The sequence below is a fragment of the Anser brachyrhynchus genome, assembly GCF_964034855.1.
Source record: "Anser brachyrhynchus genome assembly, chromosome: 20".
NCBI classification, from domain to species: Eukaryota; Metazoa; Chordata; class Aves; order Anseriformes; family Anatidae; genus Anser; species Anser brachyrhynchus.
In genome coordinates, this window is record NC_137713.1 from 4,827,215 (window position 1) to 4,850,734 (window position 23,520).

Here is a 23,520-nt window from a genome sequence, read left to right on the forward strand (position 1 = left end):
TCCTAGATGCATACTGTTCTAGGACTATCCAAGCATGATCTCTTTTCTGTTATCTCTAGCAAGGCTCTTGTGATCTTCACAGTTTGCTTAGAGCTGTAATGGATCTTCCCTGTATGTGTTGGCTTGAGCCAACTAACTATTAACAATTTAACGAGTCAAGTCATTACAGCCTTTAAGATTTTGCATTTCAGTATCCCTGCCGCATGCTGAATCCTCTTAACTGGCTCAGGTCCTGGGGCTGTAAACATGTGCCAACGAAGTCATTCTCAGGGAATATACAAAAGAGAAAAAAGCCTGTGTATTTCACACCCTGCTGTAACAAAAAGTTGCCTGCAAAACATTAAAATGTTTTAATACAGATTCAGTGCAGTAAATGTAAATTGTGCAGTAAATGTAAATTGTGCAGTACATTAGGACAGCAGCAAAAATGACAACAGAACATACTGCAGACTGTACCGTCAGCACAAGTTAATTCTCACTTGTTTAATAATGCAGGATGACTGCAGACAGTCTGTGAATGCCTCTCAAAGAAGTTGTTATCCTTAACGGAATCAGGTATCAGAAATCCCAGCAGTCACCGTAATGAATTGCTCTCACTCCATTCCTGGTTATAGAAGGCGGCTCATAATACACCCGGTGACAGAACAAAAGAATAATTATGCTAGTCAACCTTCCTATGCCACCTTTAGAACAGAAATAGAGCATCGATCAACAGATCTCCCTAATTCAAGGAATCATGAGTCTGAGATCTTGAGCCAATAGTTATCAGAGTTTAATGACATGACTCCGATTTTTTATTAAAGAACAGGTGAGCTCCTTCTGCCCTACCGGAATAAGTGCCTTTTCTCATTAAGATATCCTACCACAGTATTTATCAAAACAGAAAAAGAACCCTGAAGAACAACCACGTGAAGCAGTACCCATTCCAAGCAATGCTAAGATGTAGAATTGTCCATGGGCTACAGAAAAAAAGAACAAAGATCAAAGGAACAGGGAAATTTAACATGGCAACAAATGTTGTACAGAAACTTTTTCCAGCAAATTATTTAGAGGTGAACAGATGCACTTGAATGTGCAGGCTATCATGAAGGAAAAATCATTGCAAGAAATAAGAGCAATTTGACAAGTAAGAGACATCTAAGAAAACTGCAGATTTCAGCCCTTCTCTACGCAGTGCACAGACTGTAACACATCCTAAGTCCAGTTTCTGTACTTGTGAATGGGAGGAGCTAGCTCCTTGGCCAGCATAATCTTTTAAACCTTCATTGTAGGAAGTATGAAACAGTGATATTCCAAATTTTTCAAACTACTGACACAGTGGAAGCATGCGGAGCGAACAAAAAATGCCTGAAGAGACTATAAAAATACAAATCTATCAGATGCCATAAACTGAATGCGGAATGCCAAATTTCATCTACCTCAATTCTTGACCTTTCCATTTGCAGGTTACTGGGTAAAATCTCCTAAAATGGTGCTGAAACTTAGCCTGATTACTTCCTACCTAGGGAAATCACAGATAATGTTTTGTAACATGAGAGGTTAAGGTTCAGATTCACAGTTGCACCAGTACATTGAAACCAACCATGCAGACGTGGATGTCAGTATGTGTGTACAGATACATGCGGAGCTGTGGATGCAAATGCAGACGTATATTTTCACATTGTTTTGCATTCTAAATTCCTGCAGTACTTCTTGCCTACTTGAATGACATCTTGGCAAAGCATTCCCCTCCCCCAGTCCTCCTTTCCTTTTTATATCACTTCACTTCTGGAGCTAAAATCTCTTTTTTTTTTTTTTTTATACGGAAGAATTATGCAAAAGCTGTCTCTTGTACATGGAAAGGGTAGCAAAACGCAACCAGCTTTCCAGAAGAAGTTTTAAAGCATATTTATTGTTCCTGGGAAAGCCCAGATGAGATCAGTCATTTGGTTTCTGGTGAAGCCTTGTGGAACAGAATGCACCAATCTCATTAATGTCTCTCACACTTGTCTGTATCTTTCACAAAAATGAGACAGTAACGAGACTGAAAGCAACACGCAGCAATCCTCTACAAACCTACAGTAGTCCTTTGATCTGTCACAGATCACAAAAAGCAGACCCTGTCAAAAACTGATGTATGGGGGAGTAACAAGGTCCCAAGGTCAACAGAGGGCTGTCCTTCAAAAGAAATCACTTTCCTTTTTCCCCGTTTTAATTGGGGTGTGTTAGCATCTTATGAAAAATTAAAACTGTCAATTAGATTTTGCACTGAAATTTTTTAAAAAGCATTTATTAAGATAAATACTTTTGCTTGATTTTTTTGACCACGTAAAAAAGGCTTTAGTCTGGATTAGCTTCACCTGAATCTAAACAGTTACCCCACAATGGAAAAATGACAAACACTGGCCAAGCAGACAAGTAGCAGAAAGAAAGGCAGTAATGTTGATGGCTTCTGTGTATTTTTCTCATGTGGGAACCTTGAAATGACAACTCTATAAATGTGCAGGAAGCTCTGAAATGTCTAGTCTGCAACATTTTCAATTTTGATGGGAAAGAAACATATCTAATGAGTGATGTGTGCAATACCATACACCATTCTCCCTTCTAAAATCAACCATGATTGAATTTTTCTTGTCCAAGTTTCCCAAGTGAGTGAACTTTCCCAGCACTAACGCTAAACCTGGTAGCAGCCAGTTACCCTAATTTAGTTAAAGGCTCTCTTTCCTGAATACCATCACTACCACCACAAAAGCTACAAGCAGCTACGTTCTACAAGGAAACCAAGACTTTTCTTTTTACATAAACTGCAGGACAAACAACGAGTGACGGACAAACGGACTAATGGTAAGTGTTCTCCTAGACCCAGGAAGGAATTGAAGGCACAGGTATCATGTTTAGCCATTGGCACATTAACTCTGACAGCTTGACAGCAATATGAATGACAATTTACAAAAAAAAATAATAAATCAAGAGTTGAGGCTTTCCTTATTTGAAGTGAACACTCCTTAAACCACCCAACCAGTCCTCTTACAGAATATATTCCTTGGCTCATTCTGGAGCCTTCGCCAATTAGGCCAAATTTCTCAGTATTTCCCTTCTACTGCTTAATTTCCTGGCATTATCAGCATGCTTTGTACAGCTTCATTTCTTATGCTGGCAACGTTCCTTTCTAGGATTAGTAGTTTTTGTCCAGGTAACCTGCAGTTCAGATTCTCAACACAAGATGATTAGGAGATAATTGAAACTCTTAATACCTTTAGAGTTTGCCTTCCCTCTACTTCTCTATTGACACTGTCTCCAGCCATTAATATTAATCACGCCGCAGGCCTGCACAGAAAACAACACACTTTTCTTGTTGCTTTGCCTGTCAAAGCATGCCAATTATTGATTTTCACATTTAAGGCATAAATATAAATAGCCATTTCTGATGGGGTATGGGATGCCACAGAAGGCCAGCTCCAACATTTCCAGCTGGCATCTTGGCTTCTCCTGGCCTCCACCCCACTCTCATTGCAAGATGATTGAAGTGGATGTCTGCTAACATGGACTGAGCTTTAGAGAGATCCTGAGCTTTTCCATAAAATGCTAAGGATCTCTAGAAATAGTAAGTTAGATGATTATAACATCGTCATTGATGATTTCCTACTGTTTCTAAGGCAAATGAAACAGTTCTATATAGATTTAGGCTTTACGTAGGATTAAAGAAATAGGCTGATGAAGCAGACGGGGAAAACAAGTACAGCTATCTGCTATTTACATTTCAAGGATAACTGATACTTCATGTTGTAGCTGGCAGAGCTTGATATAAAAATCAATACGGTTGTGTGAAATGGGGATGTTTTCATACTACCCGTTCACAGTACCGCCCAGTCACAATTCCTGGTTCTTGCTCTTTTCTAATGTCCAGAATACACAGCACAAGACTTTTTCCCCAGTTGTTGAACCTGACAGATAATAGCTGCTGGCACTGAAATAACAGCAAGGAAGCATATGAACATGATTAAACTAGACAGCCTTGAGGGAAATTTTCAGAAAGTGCTTGAATCAAGAATCTGTAAGGAGTGAAAGAGAACTGACGGACAGGATTTGGAATGACTTCTAGGATCTATTGAGCAAGTGATTTCACCTTTCTGAATGTCAAATTCTCTGTTTGCATGCCAGTACTACCATGCAACACTCTTCACAAAAAGTAAATGACCATATAAGAAGCTTTGAAATTCTCAGTGAAATAGCAGAGTTTAAAGTTCCTTGGCTTATAAACCTTCAAGGTTCAGAACCTGAAAAATCACCGATTGCCTGTAGTCCTGAAACTAAAGGAGAAGAAAGTCCTAGTTACTTATGGAGATATACATTTCTATATTTAAACATTTTAAAACAATTTATAGCTTCATAGATTGGATGGCTTTACAAGTACATGCATTAAAATAAACATTTTTCAAGATTAGCAATCTCTTCCTTTTCTTCCTCCTGTTCTGCAGTTTTTCCAGCTCTTTCTTCTCATGACGCATTAAAAGCGATGCAAGAGTTCTGTAAGTGTTTTTTAACATAAAAACAAATTGATATCTCAGGGCATTGCATGGACAGACATATAACGCTGTGGATAAGGAAGCTGAATCCAAGACGTTTCTCCCTGCTTGTCATTTCCCATTACTTGGGGGTTTCAAAACTGCCAAGCAGTGACAAAGCCAAACATCACAGCAGAGCCCCCAGCCAGAGTCCTCCTCCAGTTCTTTTTACTCAACTCCACTTGCCAAGAACGGAGACATGAGAGTGGCCTCATCTTCCTTTAAGTTGCTTATGATTTACTGCGTTAGCTTCCAATGAGGCAGACAAGGGTAGCACATGTCAGCAAAAGGCAAGAATAAGTTAAACTGCAGCAAGGGCAGCATACAAACAGCCCTATTTAAACAAGCAATCTTGGTGTCAATTATTTATTATCTGCAGCGTTTGGAACACGTGCTATTGCTCAAGGTCACACAAATACCAGACAGTCACACCCAAAGAAGAAAGAAACCTAAGCAATTCTTTTTCAATTTTAGTTGCCATACCTGATTTTTTGTTTTTCTTTCTCTTACACAATACTGAAATACCAATTGAGTACCACCAGAACATACCTGGAACTAATATAATATCCTTTCTGTAAAGTAACCAAATCATTCACTTGAATAACAAAGAAAGCCCAACCTAAAAAAAACATGATGTCTGAATTTAAGACATTAAAGGAAAACGCAGAATTGATGAAGGCAGTCAGAGAAGCCAAAAAAAAGTGGTTTCAGAACAAAATTAAGATTTACTCAGTTGGCTGTGTACACAAACATCTGCATTTCCCAACTACAGGAACATTCCTACTTGGGTCAGTTCCACAGTCAGTTAGCATTGCAGTGCAGTCTTGATCACAATCAGAGATTATTTGGGATGCTGTTTCAGTGAAGAATAGCAGCTGAATAGCTGAATAGCAGCTCTCTTTCTACTTAATGTTTCCAGGAACATGTTCTGTCCTCTGTCATATTTGATTTTCAAGTTTTCTTTAAGCAACAATATATTGTATGGAAAAAATACCAACAGGAATTTTGTAACAGTGAAACCATCTAGAATTAGCACTCAGCCTTGTAACCTTGCTCATTAATATCTAGCACCTTTTAGTGGCTGCGATAGTGACAAATATTCTCAGACTCTGCCTAGATTTCCAAGCACCCTTTTGGACCATGGAACCTCTGTGAAAATTAAGATATGCAAGATAAAGCTCTTTTTGTACATACCCCTGCGGCCAGCCCCTATAAGATCTGGGCCAGTTCCCTCTAGGCTAAACGAGAATTTAGAGAGAGGTAGCACATATACTGTTAGTGTTTATCTGTGCAATATACATAGCTCCATACTCAGACTCTTTTTGCTCAGGACTAATATTCTCATTCATATTTCTACAAATGTTGATGCAGAGCAACATATGAGGTCAGTTCTAACGATACAATTTAAACTGAGAAAACAATACCCTGGTGTAACTTGACCTCCATAAACCATTTTACCATTTGTATTTAAAGCTGTCATCATCATAAATCTTATCCCTCCCCCATCCCGTTATTATCCACACATGCAGAAGGGGGCTCTCTATTCCAGTGCTAGTACTTGTGTATCTGACATATGTATTCTATTCCGTACTCCCTGCAGTGCTGTCTCCTTGGCTGTATTCCCAGGATCCTATGCTGTATCATCTGTGCAGGTTTTCTTCTCCCCTTGTTACTCCTCCCATGCCTCTTTAGCTAGCATCTTGCCTCTTTATTGGCTGGCAAATCTCATATATCTTTGGATGCGAGTAGTCACTATTAAATTTGAGGATTTACACGCCTATTAACTGCAGAACAGGATCTGTCTTTGGGTTCCTATAAGATGCTCTTCAGGGGGTAGAGGGAAGTATATAAATATTCCCCCTCCCCCCAAGAAATCCCTTTCTGTTTAGTTTCATTGTTCTGTTACACAGCCAAACCCTGCAGAGGCTGTGACAAATAGGGAGGTCACGATCAAATTTAATAACATCTCACATTCCCCTGGAAATGCCACCAGGGAGCAGACAAAAGCAAGCATTTGCTGAGCTCCTGGGGGAGAGAAGAGTATTTGCACTGAAGTCCTTGGTATGCAGATGGTGTCGCTGCCTTTAGAAACAGGCTTGGATTTGAAACCAATAGGAACAAGCTTATGGGCATAACACTGAGGGAGAGAGCGTGCCACGACACAGCTCAGGACAAGCTATACATCAAGTGCTGGCTTTTTGGTTTTGCATCTCTGCTGTGAAGATTGCTAACTTCTCTGCTCAATCAGCAGAGGGAGAGCAGAGAATTCTGTAGATGCAGCGTGGAAATAATAAAAAAATAAATAAAATCACCGGATAAATGAAAAGGGCAAGCCTCTAACTGGCCGCGTTGCTTTGTGAGCAGGGAGCTGCGCGCCCCGGTAGGAGCACACGGGACAAGGGCACCCCCGTGTGGCCGCTCGGGGCTCGGCTACCCCCTGCTTCTCACCGAGCTGGGGCTGGAGGATGCCCCAAAAGGCGAGGCCGCAAGGCACAGCCCGTCCCATCGGCACGCTGAGTATTGCAGGGGGATGTTAGAGCTGTCAGCACCTTACAAGGAAGGCTCACCAGGTTCTCGGCAAGCCAAGCAGTTTCACATAAAGCAGACACTGGTCCAGGATCTTTGTACCTACCTGTGCTGGGCTTCAGTCGGCTCTCAGCAAGCTCAGAAATGGCTCCGGTTGTAATGGTCTTCTTCAGTCTAGAGACTCCAGAAGCTGCTGTCACCCCTGGTTTTGTAAGCATATCATCGCTGCTTGCCCTCTTCAGCTGCAGGAAAGAGATGTTATAAGCAAGCAGAAGATTAAAATGTTGACTATTCCTATCAAGATGTTCAAAAGGCCAGGTTCCTGGGTGGAAAGGACCGTTTCTGTAAAGTAACCCAGTGGAAACATTGCTTTGATAACACTACTAAATAATTTAATTAATTCTTGCATTATTTGTATTGCGTTACAGATTTTTATGAAGTGGGTTATGATACTACTGTTCCAATAACAAAGAAGAAAACCAGGAAGGACTGTTTAAACTAGCAAGTAACTGAGATGGTGGGAGAAATAGCTTACAGTAGTAGACTACTGGGTACCTCCAGCTTCTCAGACACTGCCCCGAATAGCAGTCATCAGATTTCCTCAGTGGTTTACATTTACTGAAGTAATTAGGCCTCTGCATGTAAGTGCCAGCTGCAGAGCCTGACACACAGAACAGGTCAAAGCTGCAAATAACTGGCCCCACACTTAATCTGTCTGTCAAAAAAAAGGATCCTAACAGGATCCTGCTGGCTTTTGTCTCGCCATTCAGGATCATTCACTTTTGCTCCAGTGGTGACCTCAGACTCTTTAAAGAGGCATCTGAGCTATTCCAATAACTGCCATTTTCTTTCTGTGTTTCTCCCAAACAGGAGTCACCAAACTTTGTGGCAACGTAAACAGGATTTTTTTATATATTTTTTTTTTAACATGAACAAAGAACATGCTGGAGACTGAGCCAAAACCCCAAAATAATTTAGCTGAGAAGCTCAGGCTGCCACAGTAATATGAAACAGCCAGTATAAGATCTAGCACAATTACAAATTGGAAATCCTTTATCTCAAACATGACATAATTTCAGCTATTTAGGCTCCTTGTTTATTGAAAAGCAGTGAGCAAAGCTGGCCAACAATAGCATGATGGGGCCTAATGCTATTGGTATTGCGAGGGACTGTAGGACTCAGTACAAGAGAAACCAGAAATCTGTTCACAAGAAAGCATTCTGTTATGTGGCCACCAAGGAAATCATTCACAGCAAAGAAGAGCATTGTTCTTCAGGACAGATGAAATGTAGAATTCTGAAGATAAATACTAATACATTTCATAAGCTTGGAAGAAGGGGAACTATTTGCTTTACTTGTTATTTTATAGTATGTGTCTTAAAAAATAGATTACATATCAGTGATTATTGGTAAGCCTTATTGTACATGAGAAAGCAAGGGGCCATTGTTGCTGTGCTGTTGTTTTTGGGAGGGGGATTTGCTTTTAAAGCAAGTTTACTCTAAATGCATACTTAAAACCACGTAATTCAAGCACGATGAACATAAGATCCAAGGAGAAACACTTAAATGATGTTGCTTCAACAAGCAGAAGTAGCATTTTATCTCAGAACTTTTGGTCAGCTGCTTCCCCATTTGTGGGGATCTCCGTAACAGCCTGTGTACCTCTAACAACAACTTCTAAATAATTTCAAGAGAAATATTTCAAGCATTTTAAAAGACCAAAGCTCTAGGTCCTCCTTAGAACAGTATTTTTCTACCTTTTTTCAGTCTGTGTACACCTAAACTATTTTCACAAATCAAACGCCCTTCCTTAGAAGTTGTCCAGGGACACCAAGGGAGCCCATGAACCATGGGCTGAAACCACTCCTTAGGTTAAATGAAAAAGAACGCACACAAGCAGAGCTCCTTCTGTTTAGAAGTTCCTAAATGTAAAATCTTTAAGCAAAATGAAATCTCTCTCTCAACTCCAATTCCTTCTCCCTTTCATCTCTTCCTCTTACTCAGAGTCTGTGGTTTCCTGGACCCCGTGAGCATGCAAGTTTCAAAAGCTGGTGTTGATCTACTCCAGGAAACCAAACATCTAACGTTTTGCTTTCTGGCACAGGTTTTGTCAGCTCCCTCCTACTAGCAGAAAGAAACAAACTGAACTTTCTGACATGTAGAAACCCCTGCAAACTATCTGAAGTAACTTATTCAGTGCACCCTCTTTTAACAGCAGCAACCGTGCTGCCTTTTTCTGTTTCTCCAGGGAAACTACATTGATCATCTTGCATTTGCAGATGTTCAACAATTTGAAAAATATTACCTGTAATTTGGAAGAAAATCCTCTACATCATACACAAATCAACCACATCATGTTTCCTGATTAGTCTCCTCAGTAGCATTCCTTCAGAGATGCTTGCCTCAGCCATAACACAATACTCCAGTGACATAACTTGCCTGGAGACTGAAATACCCTATTGATAAGATGCTTGGGGCATCTAGGAGTCTACAAAGCAAGATAAGGAAATTAACCCTTCACATGAGTGTCTGTGAAGATCGGTGATGCTTAGATCTCCTGTTGATTGAGGTGCTGTTAAATGTTATATATAGTTTGCTAAACTTGACTATCGGAAACAGTTATAACCAGGAAGCCCTGGGCTCTTTTCATCACTGTTATCTTGGTCTGTATCTGGGCCACAAGGTTATTTTTGTTTGTTAATTACAAGATTACAAATGCAGTGGCATTTCAGGTGTATTGTTGTTTTCTTAAATAGCAACAAACTTCTGGCAAAGTAGGGTTATTCTGACAAATACCTATGAGGAAAGACAGGTTTCAAAAACTGCTTGTGCGCCATTGTGATCAACGTGTTTTGTTAATATATTTTGCCTTGAAGGAAGAGAGGCACAGATTTTTAGGAATTCTAGAAATCTATTAATGACTCCTTCAATTAATTTACGTATGTAACATATCAGCTGAGCTGAGAATTTGCCATTTATTTTTCTCAGTCTTTAGAATTAAGGCAATTCCCTGGCACACAGATGGTGTAAGAGAACCTGCTCACACCTGCTCACCTGGATACAAGGTCTCCACCACCACATGCAAAGCATTTTCAGAAACGTGCATTAGTCTAATATACAACACAGTTATAATCTCCGTATGCTTAACAGAGTGGCCAAGGCCACTCTAAATCTCAGGCTGTGATAATGTTCCAGGACTAAAGCAAAGCTTTATCCTGGAGTGACTGTAATGTTTGCACCGTCCCTACCGGTTAGTACCTTGCTGAGCCGAGATTCAAAGGCCAGTGAAGTCGAGGACTTGGATGTCTTCATTCCTGTTGAGGTGGTGGTGGAAAGCGACTTTCCTCTGTCAACCCCATGACTCGCTTGTTTTGCCACTGCATTCCAAGGCCTGGCAGTACTCTTCATTTTTTTCCCCCAAATAACTCAGTTTACAGCCCCTAAAAAAAAAAAGAAAAAAAAAAAAAAAGGCTTTATATCAACTGAAAGATAAAGAGAGAAGCAGAGATATCTAACACGTTTAAAGGGCTGAAAAGGACAGGTCAAGCTTAATTCCTTCTCTTATAAAAATAAAAACTCCACTTACTCAGCCCAGAGAATCCTTCAGAGCCGGCTGCAGCCACTTAGATTTTTAGTGCTGGCTGGTAACATGAAACAACACAGAAGGAACAGTGACTTTTGTCTGCACTGTGCAAGCCAGAAACACCTCTGTCAGCCACAGCACACCTACAAATGCTGAAGCACAACAAAAGAGAAACCGAGGACACTGACGTGCAGAAATCCACAGCAACTGACGACAGCTGTGGCATAAAAAGAAAACTATTTCTTTTACTATTAGATTTAGCATCTAATAATCACTTTAAGAAAGTCACGAGAAGCAAGTTTCCTCAGTTGTACAAAGAATATCTTTAACTTCGAGTCATCCAGAGAAGCAGTTGATGTTGCCACAGTGATTAAAAAGATGTTTCACAATACCAAGATTTACAAAACATGGTAAAAATATCAACTTCCTTGCAAAAAGAAAAAAAAAACGCAACCAAAACCAGATCCACTATTCCTCAGAGATAAGCTTCTGCAAGAGAGAAATCCTGCCAGGAATCAGCAAATAGAAGTCAAATTCTTTTTTTGGATATAGCTGAATAAATTTAATCTGCCAGCAAGAACAACGAGCGTTTCTCTCAGTAAGTAGACTGCTGCCAATTAAATAGCTAGCTCAACTCTCGTAGATCTAAATACATACATTTTCAACCAGCCATTGCCCAATCCAAACCAGGAGCAGAATAAAATAATTATATTTAAAATCCCACAAGCCTGCTGGGCTGCGAGTGGGAGGGAGGGGAGATTGCCTGGTATCTCGTCGCTTCCCCCACTTCAGCGTGAGCAACATTAGTCTTCTGCAGCTTCAATTTCTAAAATAGACACAGGATGTATTTGCACACCAGTTTTGCGTAGGCAGAAGCTAGCTTGCATCTTTCTGTGCCGAACAGGTACTGAAAATCTACAGAGAGATCAATATCTAGAGTCTCAGCGAGGGGAAAGCACCCAGTAAGCAGTAAGTACCCGCTGTTTATCATGTAAGAGTCCAGCCGGGCTGGCGTGAACTCAGACAGCAACCCTCTGAGAGAGATGCCAGAACAACTTCTCCCTGGCTGAGTCAGTAGAAGGGGTTAGATCACATCCCACATCGCCCAATTTGCTTTCTGCGTTATTTCACGTTCACAAATAAGAACACTCACTGAGCACAAGGAAGAGAAACCACTTTGGGGCCAAGTCATGCTGGGCGCTGACGGCACCGTCCGGGTGCCACGATGGGCTGCTTCAGGAGCGTTTTGCAGCACAGAGGCAGAAGGGCATGCCAAGGGCTCTGCCGCTGCCTCACAGAACAAAGCTAGCAAGTGGCAGGTCCTGCTTATCCTCGATGCCTCTTGCAGGGAGGGCTGCCTACTTTCTGCACGGCTCTAACCTGCCAGCTCCTAAATACAGAAATGGAAAAGTTAGTGTTGCTAACTACAGTCACTCCTGCATTAAAATTCTTAACGCACGCAGCACGGAGCCATCACCGATCTCATTAGAGGCGAGAGCAGTGCTGTCTCTGTTGATGATGATGCTGATCGCTTGGCTCCTTATTTTTATTGAAGCCTGGACAGATCTGTAAGCTACACTACAACAGAAAATATTTAGCGTTCTCGGAGTTCACGATCTACCTTAACAAGCTTTGGTGCTTTGCACATATTTAATAAGACATTTTATAACGAGCATACCATTCGCTGCATTTATATGGGTGAACAAGCAATTACACATGCAAACTATCTTCCTGATTAATCTCCAAATTATGCAGATTTGGGGTTTTGTAGAGTCAGTGGCTGCACATACCCTCTGGATTTCTTCATAACTATCTCATACTTTCCTGCCTTAAGCTGCACAGATGCTTTCTTGATATCCAAAAGAATTTAATTTTGAGTCACTCGTGGCATTTCAAGCTGCAGTGGAGTGATATGCTCATTAGGCCACGATGCTGGAAGTGAAAGGAGGAGGTACTAAAAAAAAAAAAAAGGCAACAAAAACCACACACAAGAAACCCAGCCAGTAGCCTGAAGCAAACCAGCTTTTTCATGTAATGATAGCTGAATTGTGCCATGTGGATTTAATAGGATTGCACCACATCAAGCAGATAAAACTAAAACTGAGAAGAGGACATTTGGATTTGGTTTTCCACGTATTTATATGGGACTCATCATCTATAAAATATGGAGGCAATGCTTCTGATGTAATTGGCTAACCTGAACCTGTGCTGCAGATAAAAAGGTTTCAATCTATGAAGTGGAATCCCAATACTTTCCACAAGCCTTACTTCAAAGAATAAAGCTGAGTTTCACACATATTAAGCTGCTTTCATTCCTAGACAGGTGACACACATTTATTAGAGGTACTGCTTTGGGAGCAGTACAAAATAAACTACTTCCTAAAAAAGAAAAAAAAATCCTACTGTTCTTTGATGAGAGCGGGAAATACATTCTAAGAGTCAACCTCAGCTTTTTCTACCCTCAAAATCCAATTTATTGCATAACAAGAAAATAAACCAAAAAAACAGTTTTGTGGATGTTACAGGCAGTTGGAGCAACGGGAAACCCCAGAAGTTCAGTATCATGCAATGGCTCGGTAGGAAGGATAAATGTGCTGAAAAAAAGCATAAGGACAGAGAGCTACTAATATAAACTACTAATCTATCCTAACGCATAACAGCAGGAGTTTTTGAAGCAGCCATTAAAGGACACCTGAACGCACCCTTCCGTCCCAAATCTTAAGCTGGGCAGTCTTCGCACTGCTCAGTGGCAGCCTCTGCTTCCTGATGTGGTTTTCAGGGTGAGGGTGGTAGCAGCAGCTTGTGCAGGCCGTCCTTCTGAGCTGTAAAAATGACTTTGAAAGCAGCCGATCGTCATAAACTATATCATCAGAAACTAGCCTTGAGTGAGAGCTCGGGAACGGGATCACCACTGACTTCCCATCACAGCTGAATGAATCTCGAAAGATTGTCCCTTCCACAAGTCAGGGCAAACGCAGTGCTTAGGTATGTATTCATATCAGAACCACTGCAACAAAGGTGGTGGTTCGACACCCTTTGGCACCCTACCTTCCAAACCTTGTACATCTGTGGTTCCGCACGTGTGGAACTGCCAGCAGGTAAGGGCTCCCAGTTAGCTTAGAATGTATTGATAGGGGCAAGTCTACTATATTTTAAAGAAATAACAGCATTCCCCTTCAAAAGAACCCCAGAGAGATTATGACATGATCTCTAGGCTACCCACAAAGAAAACTGAAAAAGAGAACAGCAGCAAAAAAAAAAAAAAAGAAAAAGGCAGCTTTACACAAGGGATGCAGCCAAGTTGCTTCTGCAAATACAAAAATAAAATCACTACTTCTACACCCATTACGTCTCAATATGTGTCAGATGAGACATGCTTCTGCTCACTTTCCTGGAAGATGACTCCATAAGCAAAGTCTGGAGCTCTACAATTTCAATTCTTGTTTCTTTCCCAATGTTTTACAGGGACGAGTGGCCACAATCAAACCCCTGTCATACACTCTGCTTGGAGCTGCGCTCTGAAAACGGGTGGAAGCTGGAGATAAGCAGCAGTCCCACGTCGAAGTAAGTGGGGGTTCATGCCAGGGACATGTTGCTTCAGAGCAGCAAAGTCAGTTCCATCACCAGTAATTTTCAGAATTAGAGTGCAGGTGTTTTGTTTGAAATAAACCTTTTGTATTCAAAACTGCTGGTGTCTGAGTGCCCCTCTCCTCCGAAACAGGTGCTGCAAATGAAATAATTGGAGGGTTTATAAAAATGGAAAGCTGGTCCTGACAGAGCCTTTGCTCTCGGTAATCCTCAGAATTCCCTGCAGGCATCAGGCTTTAAAAATTCAGGCCATAATATATAGCTCATCCCTTCTCACTTGTATTTTTGAAAGGTCTTTGAAAATTTTTGATGTGGACTATTTTGGCAGTTGTCAGAAGTCTTGCAGTGGAAAGACGGTCCATTTTACTTCAAATTTTATTGTTTTATTAAAGATGGAAAACCTAGACATCTGTTATTAGTCAGTCCACATGAATATATTAATAAAGTCCTGAGAACCACCCTGGAATTATTCCCATTTTATGGCTAGAAAAACTGGATTAAGAATTTATCCTGACTCTTGGAGGCAGGCAGCATCAGCAGAAACAACCTAGGTCTCTTGGATCTCAAGGCTTGGCTATCCATCAAAGGAGTAACTCACCAGCCTCGAAGAACAAACTAGGGAACACTCTGCTGGCCACCAAATGCTGCTTTACTCTGAATAACTAAAAAAGAATAGATAGGTTGAACTGAGCGATGACAAGCAGTAATATTTTACGGCCAAGAAACCTAGCAGTTACGCTAGTAAGTAAACAAAAATCATTAACATCTGCAGAAATTAATTTACATATTAAAATCCCTCAGAGGGACGGGAATAGGCAGAGTTTGTCTGTACCCCACGTATTTAAAGAATTTGGGTTTTGGTGCTCGTGTTTGTGTGTGATGCTTCTCAACAGGAGAGTGAAATCAGAGCAGAGTCATTCAAGTTGCTGTGGCAAAGCCAATGAAAAAAGAATGATGAACACATTACTAGATCTGGAGAGTAACGTACAGATGGCAGGTTCACCAAGACCTGCGAATGCCCAGCGTTTCTGACGAAGGAGGTCGGAGGCAACAACTCTGCAGGTGGACTCTCCAAGGACAGACATCTGTGACTTCCGCTGGGTTAAAAACCCCGGTCCCCAGTGCCATTTTCCCCTAATTCTGTCACTTTTATTACATCAAAAGGTCAGACTAGTCCAGGACATTTCTTAAAAATTCTCGTGAAATCAAAACAAAATTCTCTTCTTTCCTTTTTTTTTTTTTTTTTTTTGCCACGTGAGACTTGCATCATGCTTCCACTGTCTTCCTTCTGACCTGATCAAACCCTTTTCAGACAAACTACCGACTGGAACACAGAAACACCCAACAGGTTCAGGAAGCCGTACAGCCTTTCCTAGCAGCCAGCTGGAAGCTCTGGGGCAGGACAGGCACTGATGCTAAGACAGGATGCTTTTCTGCCTTTCGCATCAATCCCTTTTAAACAACATTCAGGCTCGACAGATGCTCCCGGATGAGTCATCGGGATTTCGTAGCTGATACCAGGAATCAAGCCAGGGTCCCAAACCAGGGAAGCTGACAGCCCCGTACAGTAATTGCCCATGTGGAGGTAGCACACAAAACCCATCTGGAAGTAAGATTGGGCTAACAATAACAACCCGCTTACTCCCTTGTGGTCATCGTTAGCAGTTTTCCCAAGGCAACATTCATTTCAGCTCCACGTGTATATTTCTGTACCTAACACATCCCCTTTTTCCTCTAGTTGCTGTTAGCATGGAAGACACCGAAAACAAGGTAACTCAGTGCAACCCTCCTCCATCACTCTTCCAAGCAGAGACACTTGCAGGATTTTTTCCTGGTACAAAGCTTAGCTTTCGTTAGAATTAGGTTAAAAAGCCCACGAAAATCACAAGCCAGACCACCCTCTTCCACCCAAAAGCAAACCAGAGGAACAGACAAGATACGTCTATTTCCCAGCACCTCATCCCTAACGCTCCCACTGGCCACAGAAACAGAAAATCAATTTCAAACCTGACCCCAATCATCTGGGCAGCTGCTTCCTCTGGCCTACCTCAGCAGACTTGCTTTCCAATCTCATTTGCACCTAAATGTTCATGTTTCGCTGGTAAAGTACAAGAAGACAAGACAACACTTGGAAATTTTCATGTCCAGGCTGCATGTTACAGCAGGGAAAACTGTTGTTTTTATGCATGCCTCAAGCAAAGGTGTTTTCATGGTTATTATTTTTAACTTTCAAGAGTGGAGAAAGATGTAGAGCAATAATTCAGCCAGGCACTTAGAGCACTCAAGTGTTTTTGCAAGGAGTTAAAAACGTAGGTGAATTTTAGATAGAAAACAACTACACAGAGACGAAGAAACAAGCCCAAGGTCACCCAGCTAATCACTGGGGGAATACAAAACAAGACGCCGGCCCAAGGATTTACCCAGCAGTAGTTCTGATATAGCTTATGGGGCACATCTTCAGCATCTTCTTTTAGGGTTGTCTGAAGATTGTACCCTCATATGCAACATGCCTTAAAAGAAAACAAAACACGCAGTCCTGCTGTCCTGCAGGACTCCTAAAAAACTCAGAAGAGAGCTTCTAACATGGCATCAGATGAGAATTTTCTTAACAGAGCACAGGGCTCCCCTTCCTCTACATTATGAGCAACTGCTGCTCAGCCAGTCCCTCTCCCTTCCCGTCATGGTAGCAGGTGGAAGGAAGCACACAGCCCACGGAAACTCCCTTTATCTCCAAAGGCACTTTCTTTACCTGCGGTTACAGTGGCAAGAGAATCTCTCATTTCTGTGTTAAAGCGTTTCTTGCTTATTTCCTTAGCATTCATAATTTTCTAAATGGATATTTATTAACCAGGATATAAATACACCAAATGGTTACGAGCACCTGTAAACAGCAGCAGAAATGGTCTAGGCAGAGACAGCTCCAGGTAGCCACAAATGACAGCTTTCTGGCCATCAACTTCCCAAATCCATCCCAACCAGACTGCCAGGCTCCAGGTCGGCCACTGCAGGCCTCCAGTTCTCAACATGGCTGAAAATAAAATCCTCTCTTCCCACAGCAGCCATTAGGGTCACTGATGATTTTTCCAGGCACGGACGGATGAGAGCAGCACGAAACCTCCTGTCCATCCTCCCCCACAGAAGTTCTCCCTGGAGGTTTAATTTGCGAATTTTTTATGCTTAGTTAGATCTCAAAGAATGCAGAAATCACAACAAAACCCTCATGGGTGCATACGGACAAAGAATATACTTAGCTGTATTTCCCTTGTCCTCGTTCTACATTACTGGCCGTTTACAAGACAGGAAAAAATCATGCAGCTTTGCTACTTCTCTAGCTAAAATGCCCAGGAATGTCATCCAGCAGTGACTGATGCTTAAAAAAAATAAAAAAATCAAGCGGAAGCTGTACTCTGAAATGGCTGGGAACCGTCTCCCGCAGTAATTTAAATGCTGGTTGTACGTGGATATTCGATTTTCTCCTCCACCCTCGCACTGATTATCTAACCAGTCCCCACCACGCATCTCAGAAGAGAAGCTATGCTTCCTCCCCGCGACCCCCGATCTTACAGACATGGGGATAAGGAAACAAAAATACCAACTGATCTGTAATTTTCTGTGCTCGTGAAGCCCTCCAGAAGACAGCAGCAGCTACCAGCTGGATGGGACAAAACCTGAAGAAGTTGTGAAGCACAGCAGGGTGCTGGCCATCGGCATACCATCCAGCACGGTTCTCTGGTGCACGGGGCTGTTGTCTCAGTGAGGCTGAAATGACAGAGGACTGATAAGATCTTTCGCTAACTTCAGGGCAGAGATGTGGACTTGAACGTGGCAATTCTGAATCATGCGCACCGCGTTACCGATGGCTGCGTGCAAGGGAAGAAACTTGACCAGAAGGGAAAGGACGGGAGCACGCATTCGTGGGCGGCATGTTCTCAGGCTGGGGCAGTGTAAAGGAAAGCATGGAGCAGTGCAATACTGCGCAGAGGTTTTATGGTCACTGTATCGCAGATGGGAACAAGATGGTTTAGAACCATTCCAAGGTAGCTACTGCCCAGTAATCCAGGTTGTCTAACTGCTGTCCCAGGGGACACAGCACAAAACGAGTGACACATCTGGTTAACACATCTCGTTTTGCCAACAAGGAAGAGGAAAAGGTTTCATTTCAGATAGAGCAAGAGCTGCGTAATTGCTGAAGAAATGAAGAATAATTACACGTGGTTGGCTGGGTAATTACCTGCCATTACATTTTCCTGTAGCATAGGGGGTAGCTACAGGTACAAGAAAGGGAAGGAAGGATGCTGTTTTAGCATGGCAGACATGCCCAGCATGCCGCTACACGGTTATCCGGCCCGGTGCATGCACACACACTTGCAGGTCCCCTGTGTTCTAGAAGCATCCATGGATGACACCGCAGTCAGTGCACTGGCTTGGGATTCCACCCGATCCTATCCTCAGCTCCATCACAGCTTTCCTGTACTACCTCAGCCATTTCCCATTTATAGAAGCAGGCTCACTCCCCACACAGCAGGTTTATGAAGACAAACACACAAATGAGCAGCATTCACGTGCCTTGCAAAGAAACCCCACTGAAAAACAAAGTAAAAATGAGAGATCAACGTCTGTCACAGAGTGCACGACAACCCCGCAGATGGCCGCATGCTGGGATGTTTCCCTGACTCCCCTTTTCCATCCATCACGATGGGGAGACCTGGAAGCTATCCCTAAAGGAGATATTTATCCTCCATTAAGTGCAGAGTGGGTCACTTATAAACTGCAATAAATGGGCAGCTTCTGAACTTCTATGAGTGGTGATGTGAACTAACTGAAAGGTTTCTTCGGGAAGAAGACAACAGCAGCAAATTCCAAAACTGCAGGAGAAGCTAGAGGACTTCTGCATTTTAGAAGTATTCACACTGAAGAGGAACAGAACAGATTTAAACAATGGTATCAGGGGATTATGACTATGACTTATGGGGCCGCTAAGGGACCAGAAGGCCCACCTTGGTGCACTGCATAATGAAAGGAAATTTTAGAACTGAGCCAAGAGAGGAGGTTGCACATGTGAGCGTGTTAGGATGAGGCATCCCTATGTTAGTTACCTGTCACGTTCTGTCAGCAAAAACCAGTATATTTCAGCAAATCAGCCATCCTCTCTCCAGCTGAGCTTACAGGGACAAAAAGTACCTCATAATTTAGAAAGGGTGGAAGAACAACGTACAAAACAGTATTTGGAAGGTGAGACAAAGCATTAGGAGGGGACATCCAGAAGAACTTAAGACAGTGTACAAAAGAAAGGGGTAGAGAATCCCTGTTTTCAAACCAGTTCTACCAGTAATCCCTCACTGCTCCATACACAGGACTTAATTAACATCTCTATAACTCTGCAGAGCTATGTTACCTGCTATACAAACGCTGTTATTATCACTATTGTTATTACGATCGAGCTTCAGCCCAGAGACCAATTTTAAGGCCAACTGTTAGGCTGCTACACGTAAAGGTCCTGCTGAGAATCCCAGCAGCTCTTTGCTCTGCTCTCACAAGAGGGGACCCGCCTGGCACGCTCCCCGGGGCTTTCGCTGCTCCCCTGCAGAGCAGCGAGCTGCCAAAGCTATTTGCTTAGCAGCTTGTTCCTTTCTGCCCTTTCCCGACTGGACTAGGTGAACATGCAGTAGCAGAGGCAAGCGGGCTTGCGCTCCTGCTTGTTTAACTGTTGGAGCACAACGCTAAATTCCCAGAGAAGAAAGGAGATCTAGGCACGGAAATCGCTTCTTCCCCTCTGTCTCTAGACTCCACGTAGCCGAGCAGAAGCAAATACAGCAGGCAGCTCTCCAGACTCACTTTTATGTTGTTGTAATGGCTTTTACATCACCCCCAGCACATTTTCTGCTAACGCAGAATTGTTTGCACCGTACGTTTCTTGTTTCAAGCAATTTAGTTTTAATTAGTGAGATATTACGAAAAAGCGTTGCTGAGCAAAACAGGTACATTCACTCCAGGATTACATTGCTGCTCCCACAACCCCACTAGAGATGATACAACTCCCACCTTAAAAAATAAAATACTTACAGTAAAAGCTTGTCCTCTTTTCTGCATTAAGAAGAAAGCTGTCTCCCACTAGCTTCTGACAGCATGTGCAAGCCAGACTGAAAATTCAGGGCTTGAGTTCTTCCCTGAGAGGAAAACCACATTGCAGCGAGACACAGAGAGCTGCTTGAGAAATGATTCACATACGGAAGCAAGCTGGCTTCACCAGCGCTTTGGCATTCAGCACACACGCGCACACATATGCACACTTGCTTACTCAGGGGAAAGAGAAATATTATATTTTCATCAAAGCAAGGAAGATTTATGCAAGAAAGCCGTTTATATCCACTCCAAAACCCGAAGGTGCTTCAATCCATAAAGCAGGCAGTTTCTTTCAGTATCTCCTCATCCCAGCAGCAGAGCTGGGCACTGGGCAGAGGGCATAAGCCCCAGCCTGGTCTGCGTGATCCAGTTGGCTAAAAACATGCGGTAACTACAGCGTAGGAAGGGCAAGGAGGTGGCCGTAGCAAGAAGGCATTTTGCAGAGGAAATCACAGGGATAGCTTCCAGAAACTTTTATATTCCACACTAAATCTCTCCCACGGAATGCCAGCAGTCACAGCCAGAACAGCTCACGACATTTCCCGTGCCTGCACCATTGTTACAAAAAAATGAAAAGGTGTGTGTGTGTGTGTGTGGAGGGAAGATGCATTAAGACAATGGCTTCTGCAAGAAGAAGTGGGTAGAAACAGTCCTGAGCAACTTCTCGTGAGCTGACCAAAAAGCGTCAGTCTGTTCTTCATTTAGAAGAGAGCGACTATGGGACAAGGGGAGCAATGCTCAAGAATATCCCACTTGCTTAATCTGAGGAGCATTTCGTCTCTGAAAATGGGCAGGGCCAGAGGTTCTAACAGGGTTAGATGAAGCAAGGACAGCATCAAGTTAGAGGAAGCAGAGAGGATGCAAAGAAAAATCAAACCCAGATGTACATTTCAACCGAGAAACCAGAGGTGTTTAGAACAGGGATTTTTGTTTGAGGCTGTGCAGAGGGAGATGTTTGCTCCCCTGGGGGATGTCTCTCACCTAAGACTGAAACTACAGATCAGGAACCTCCTCCTGGGCTGCAGCAGGGGCTCTGTGAACCACCAGTGAGAACTGAACATACCAGCAATGCTGATGCTATGGGAGCAACCTCACAATAACAGAGGCAAGATTTACAACATGATCCTGGAACAGTTGCTGCAGCTGAATAGTTCAACCTCACCGCACCTTTTGGAACTGTGTATTCTAAGTTCTGAAGGGACTGAAAGGAAGCTAATGCTATGCCACGGGTTAATTTACTTTTCAATTCAATGTTGGCACCGTTATTGTTATTGCAGAGCAGCCAGACCTTAAAACAAAGACTGAGTCCAAGCCGAGCCCCTTCTAAACATTACAATTTTGGATCCAACTTTGAGATATCCCTGAGAGTGGGAGCTCTTACCTTCAGACCTTAAAACACCAGAACAAGAAAAAGACCACACCGTGACTTACTTCACAAATGATAGTGGCAGGTGCCAAGCATACCCTCTTAGCTCCAAACCCCTGAACACTCACCCCATCGTGCCAGCTGCTACTGGAAGTTCCCACCTACCTGCAACACCAGCCCTTCTATCCAGCCTGCCTCGCGCCGGTACTTCACTACCTGAGGACGGACTGCGTGATCACAGGCAGAACTCACCCATTTCATATTTCTATACCTCTAATATTTAGATACTACTCACAGCTCAGATAAGACAGCAGTACTTTCTGTCATTCCTATTAACCAAATTCTGGTAGATAGTGATCTACACGAACTGTTTCTCCTCCCCAGGGAAGCAACGCTACGTTCAGTGCTGTGTGCACAGACAGTGAGGTCGCCCAGGTACGCAGCTCAGCACCCTCTGCTGCGATGACGGACCACCTTCAAAGCTGGGCGGATACAGCTGGAAACTACTGACAGAAGATTGCAGACCCCTGGACCTGAGCACGTAAACGAGAGGGCCATCAGCTGCACACACCCTGCCGCAAAGCCTCCTTGTCTGAAGAACACAAGCACTGGTAGGACCGCAGCACGCTGTCTCTTTGCCACTGCTGGTGAGTTCTTGTGGGCACGGGGGGAGAGCAGCCTTGTCAGCTCGGTAGGTTTTCCTATCCTCAGGCCAAGAGAAATAAACAACCGAGATGAGGGGTGTGGGGAGGAGAGAGGAGCTACTATATTTCGTTCTCAAAGATTTTTTTTTAGCTTTGATAAACACAACTTGACCAAAACCTAAACATGAAAATGTTTGGGTGTGAGGGATAGTCCCGGCATTTACATGCTGCAGCTTTCGCAGACAGGCTAGAGTAGTGCCACACAACTTCCCCAGACCCAACAAGACCAGACAGTACTTGTTTATTTAGGTTTTTTGGTAGCACTTATTGCTATAATTATCTGATGTCTTTACTTAGACCAAAGAATTATTCAACACAAAACCTTCTGGATTGAAAAATTGCCTTTCTGTTTAATGAACAAAGAGCTCAGAAACAGACAGCTCAAATGAGTTGGCTAAGGTCATAAAGAAAGTCTGTGGCCTGTCCAGGGCATTAACTGTAATTACTTTCACACAGCTGGGATGAGAAAATTTCAAGCAGCAATATATATATTTATATATAGAGAAACCTGCCAGGGTCTCACTCAACTTGGACGTTTGGTTGATAGCCAAAAGGACAGTTAGCATATTGCTTGCGTGGTCAACCCACTACCCCCGTGACTCTGCAACAAGGGACAGGAGTCATACTAAACCCCGCTCGTCAACGCACCTTCAAAATTCTGCATTTGAGGAATTTAAATGCTTTGTGTTGCAACCTGCATCGTCTGGGCAGTTTGACAGGAACGAACACGGATGACACACAACTTAATGGAGTGGGCAAAGGGCAGAATTTCTGGTGGCACAGCTCATTTGAGATTCAAATGCACAAAGAGCGTGGAAAAAAAGGGCTCATACACGGAACAAGATTAAAAATATCTTTGCATTTACAGATATTTATGCTCTGTTTAACTGCTTTTGTGCATGCAACAGCCTTAATTACAAAGAGAGAGATTCCATAAGCAAGGCTATTATGTCAATAACAATGTCTTCTTAAAGCAAGTCTCTAATTCAGTTAGAAGACTTGGAACAGCACTGTCTGGAGTTATAAAACCAAAAGTAATTACAAAGGAAAGGCTGCACCAGACAGTGGGTATTAGTGGAGCCAGGC

The 23,520-nt window shown here is 42.8% G+C and overlaps 1 protein-coding gene across 12 annotated transcripts in view; it reads right to left on the bottom strand.

Annotated features, from left to right (window-relative positions):
• The window catches only part of SPECC1 (sperm antigen with calponin homology and coiled-coil domains 1), a 97,347-nt gene that overhangs the window by 65,595 nt on the left and 8,232 nt on the right, over nt 1–23,520 (bottom strand). For 5 of the 12 annotated variants that reach the window (XR_013941223.1, XM_080563211.1, XM_080563215.1 and 2 more), the window contains exons 1-3: nt 20,305–21,071; nt 10,329–10,510; nt 7,177–7,312 (exon numbers count right to left, since the gene is read on the bottom strand). Coding sequence is in view for 10 of the 12 variants with exons in the window: in XM_080563211.1 (XP_080419337.1) it covers nt 7,177–7,312; nt 10,329–10,478 (286 nt within the window). In the remaining 2 variants the exon portion in view is untranslated. Of the gene's footprint in view, nt 1–7,176; nt 7,313–10,328; nt 10,511–10,656; nt 11,278–11,310; nt 11,528–11,806; nt 12,044–20,304; nt 21,072–23,520 lie in introns of those variants that run through there. The other 7 variants (XM_080563218.1, XM_080563220.1, XM_080563216.1 and 4 more) reach the window with 5 other exon arrangements.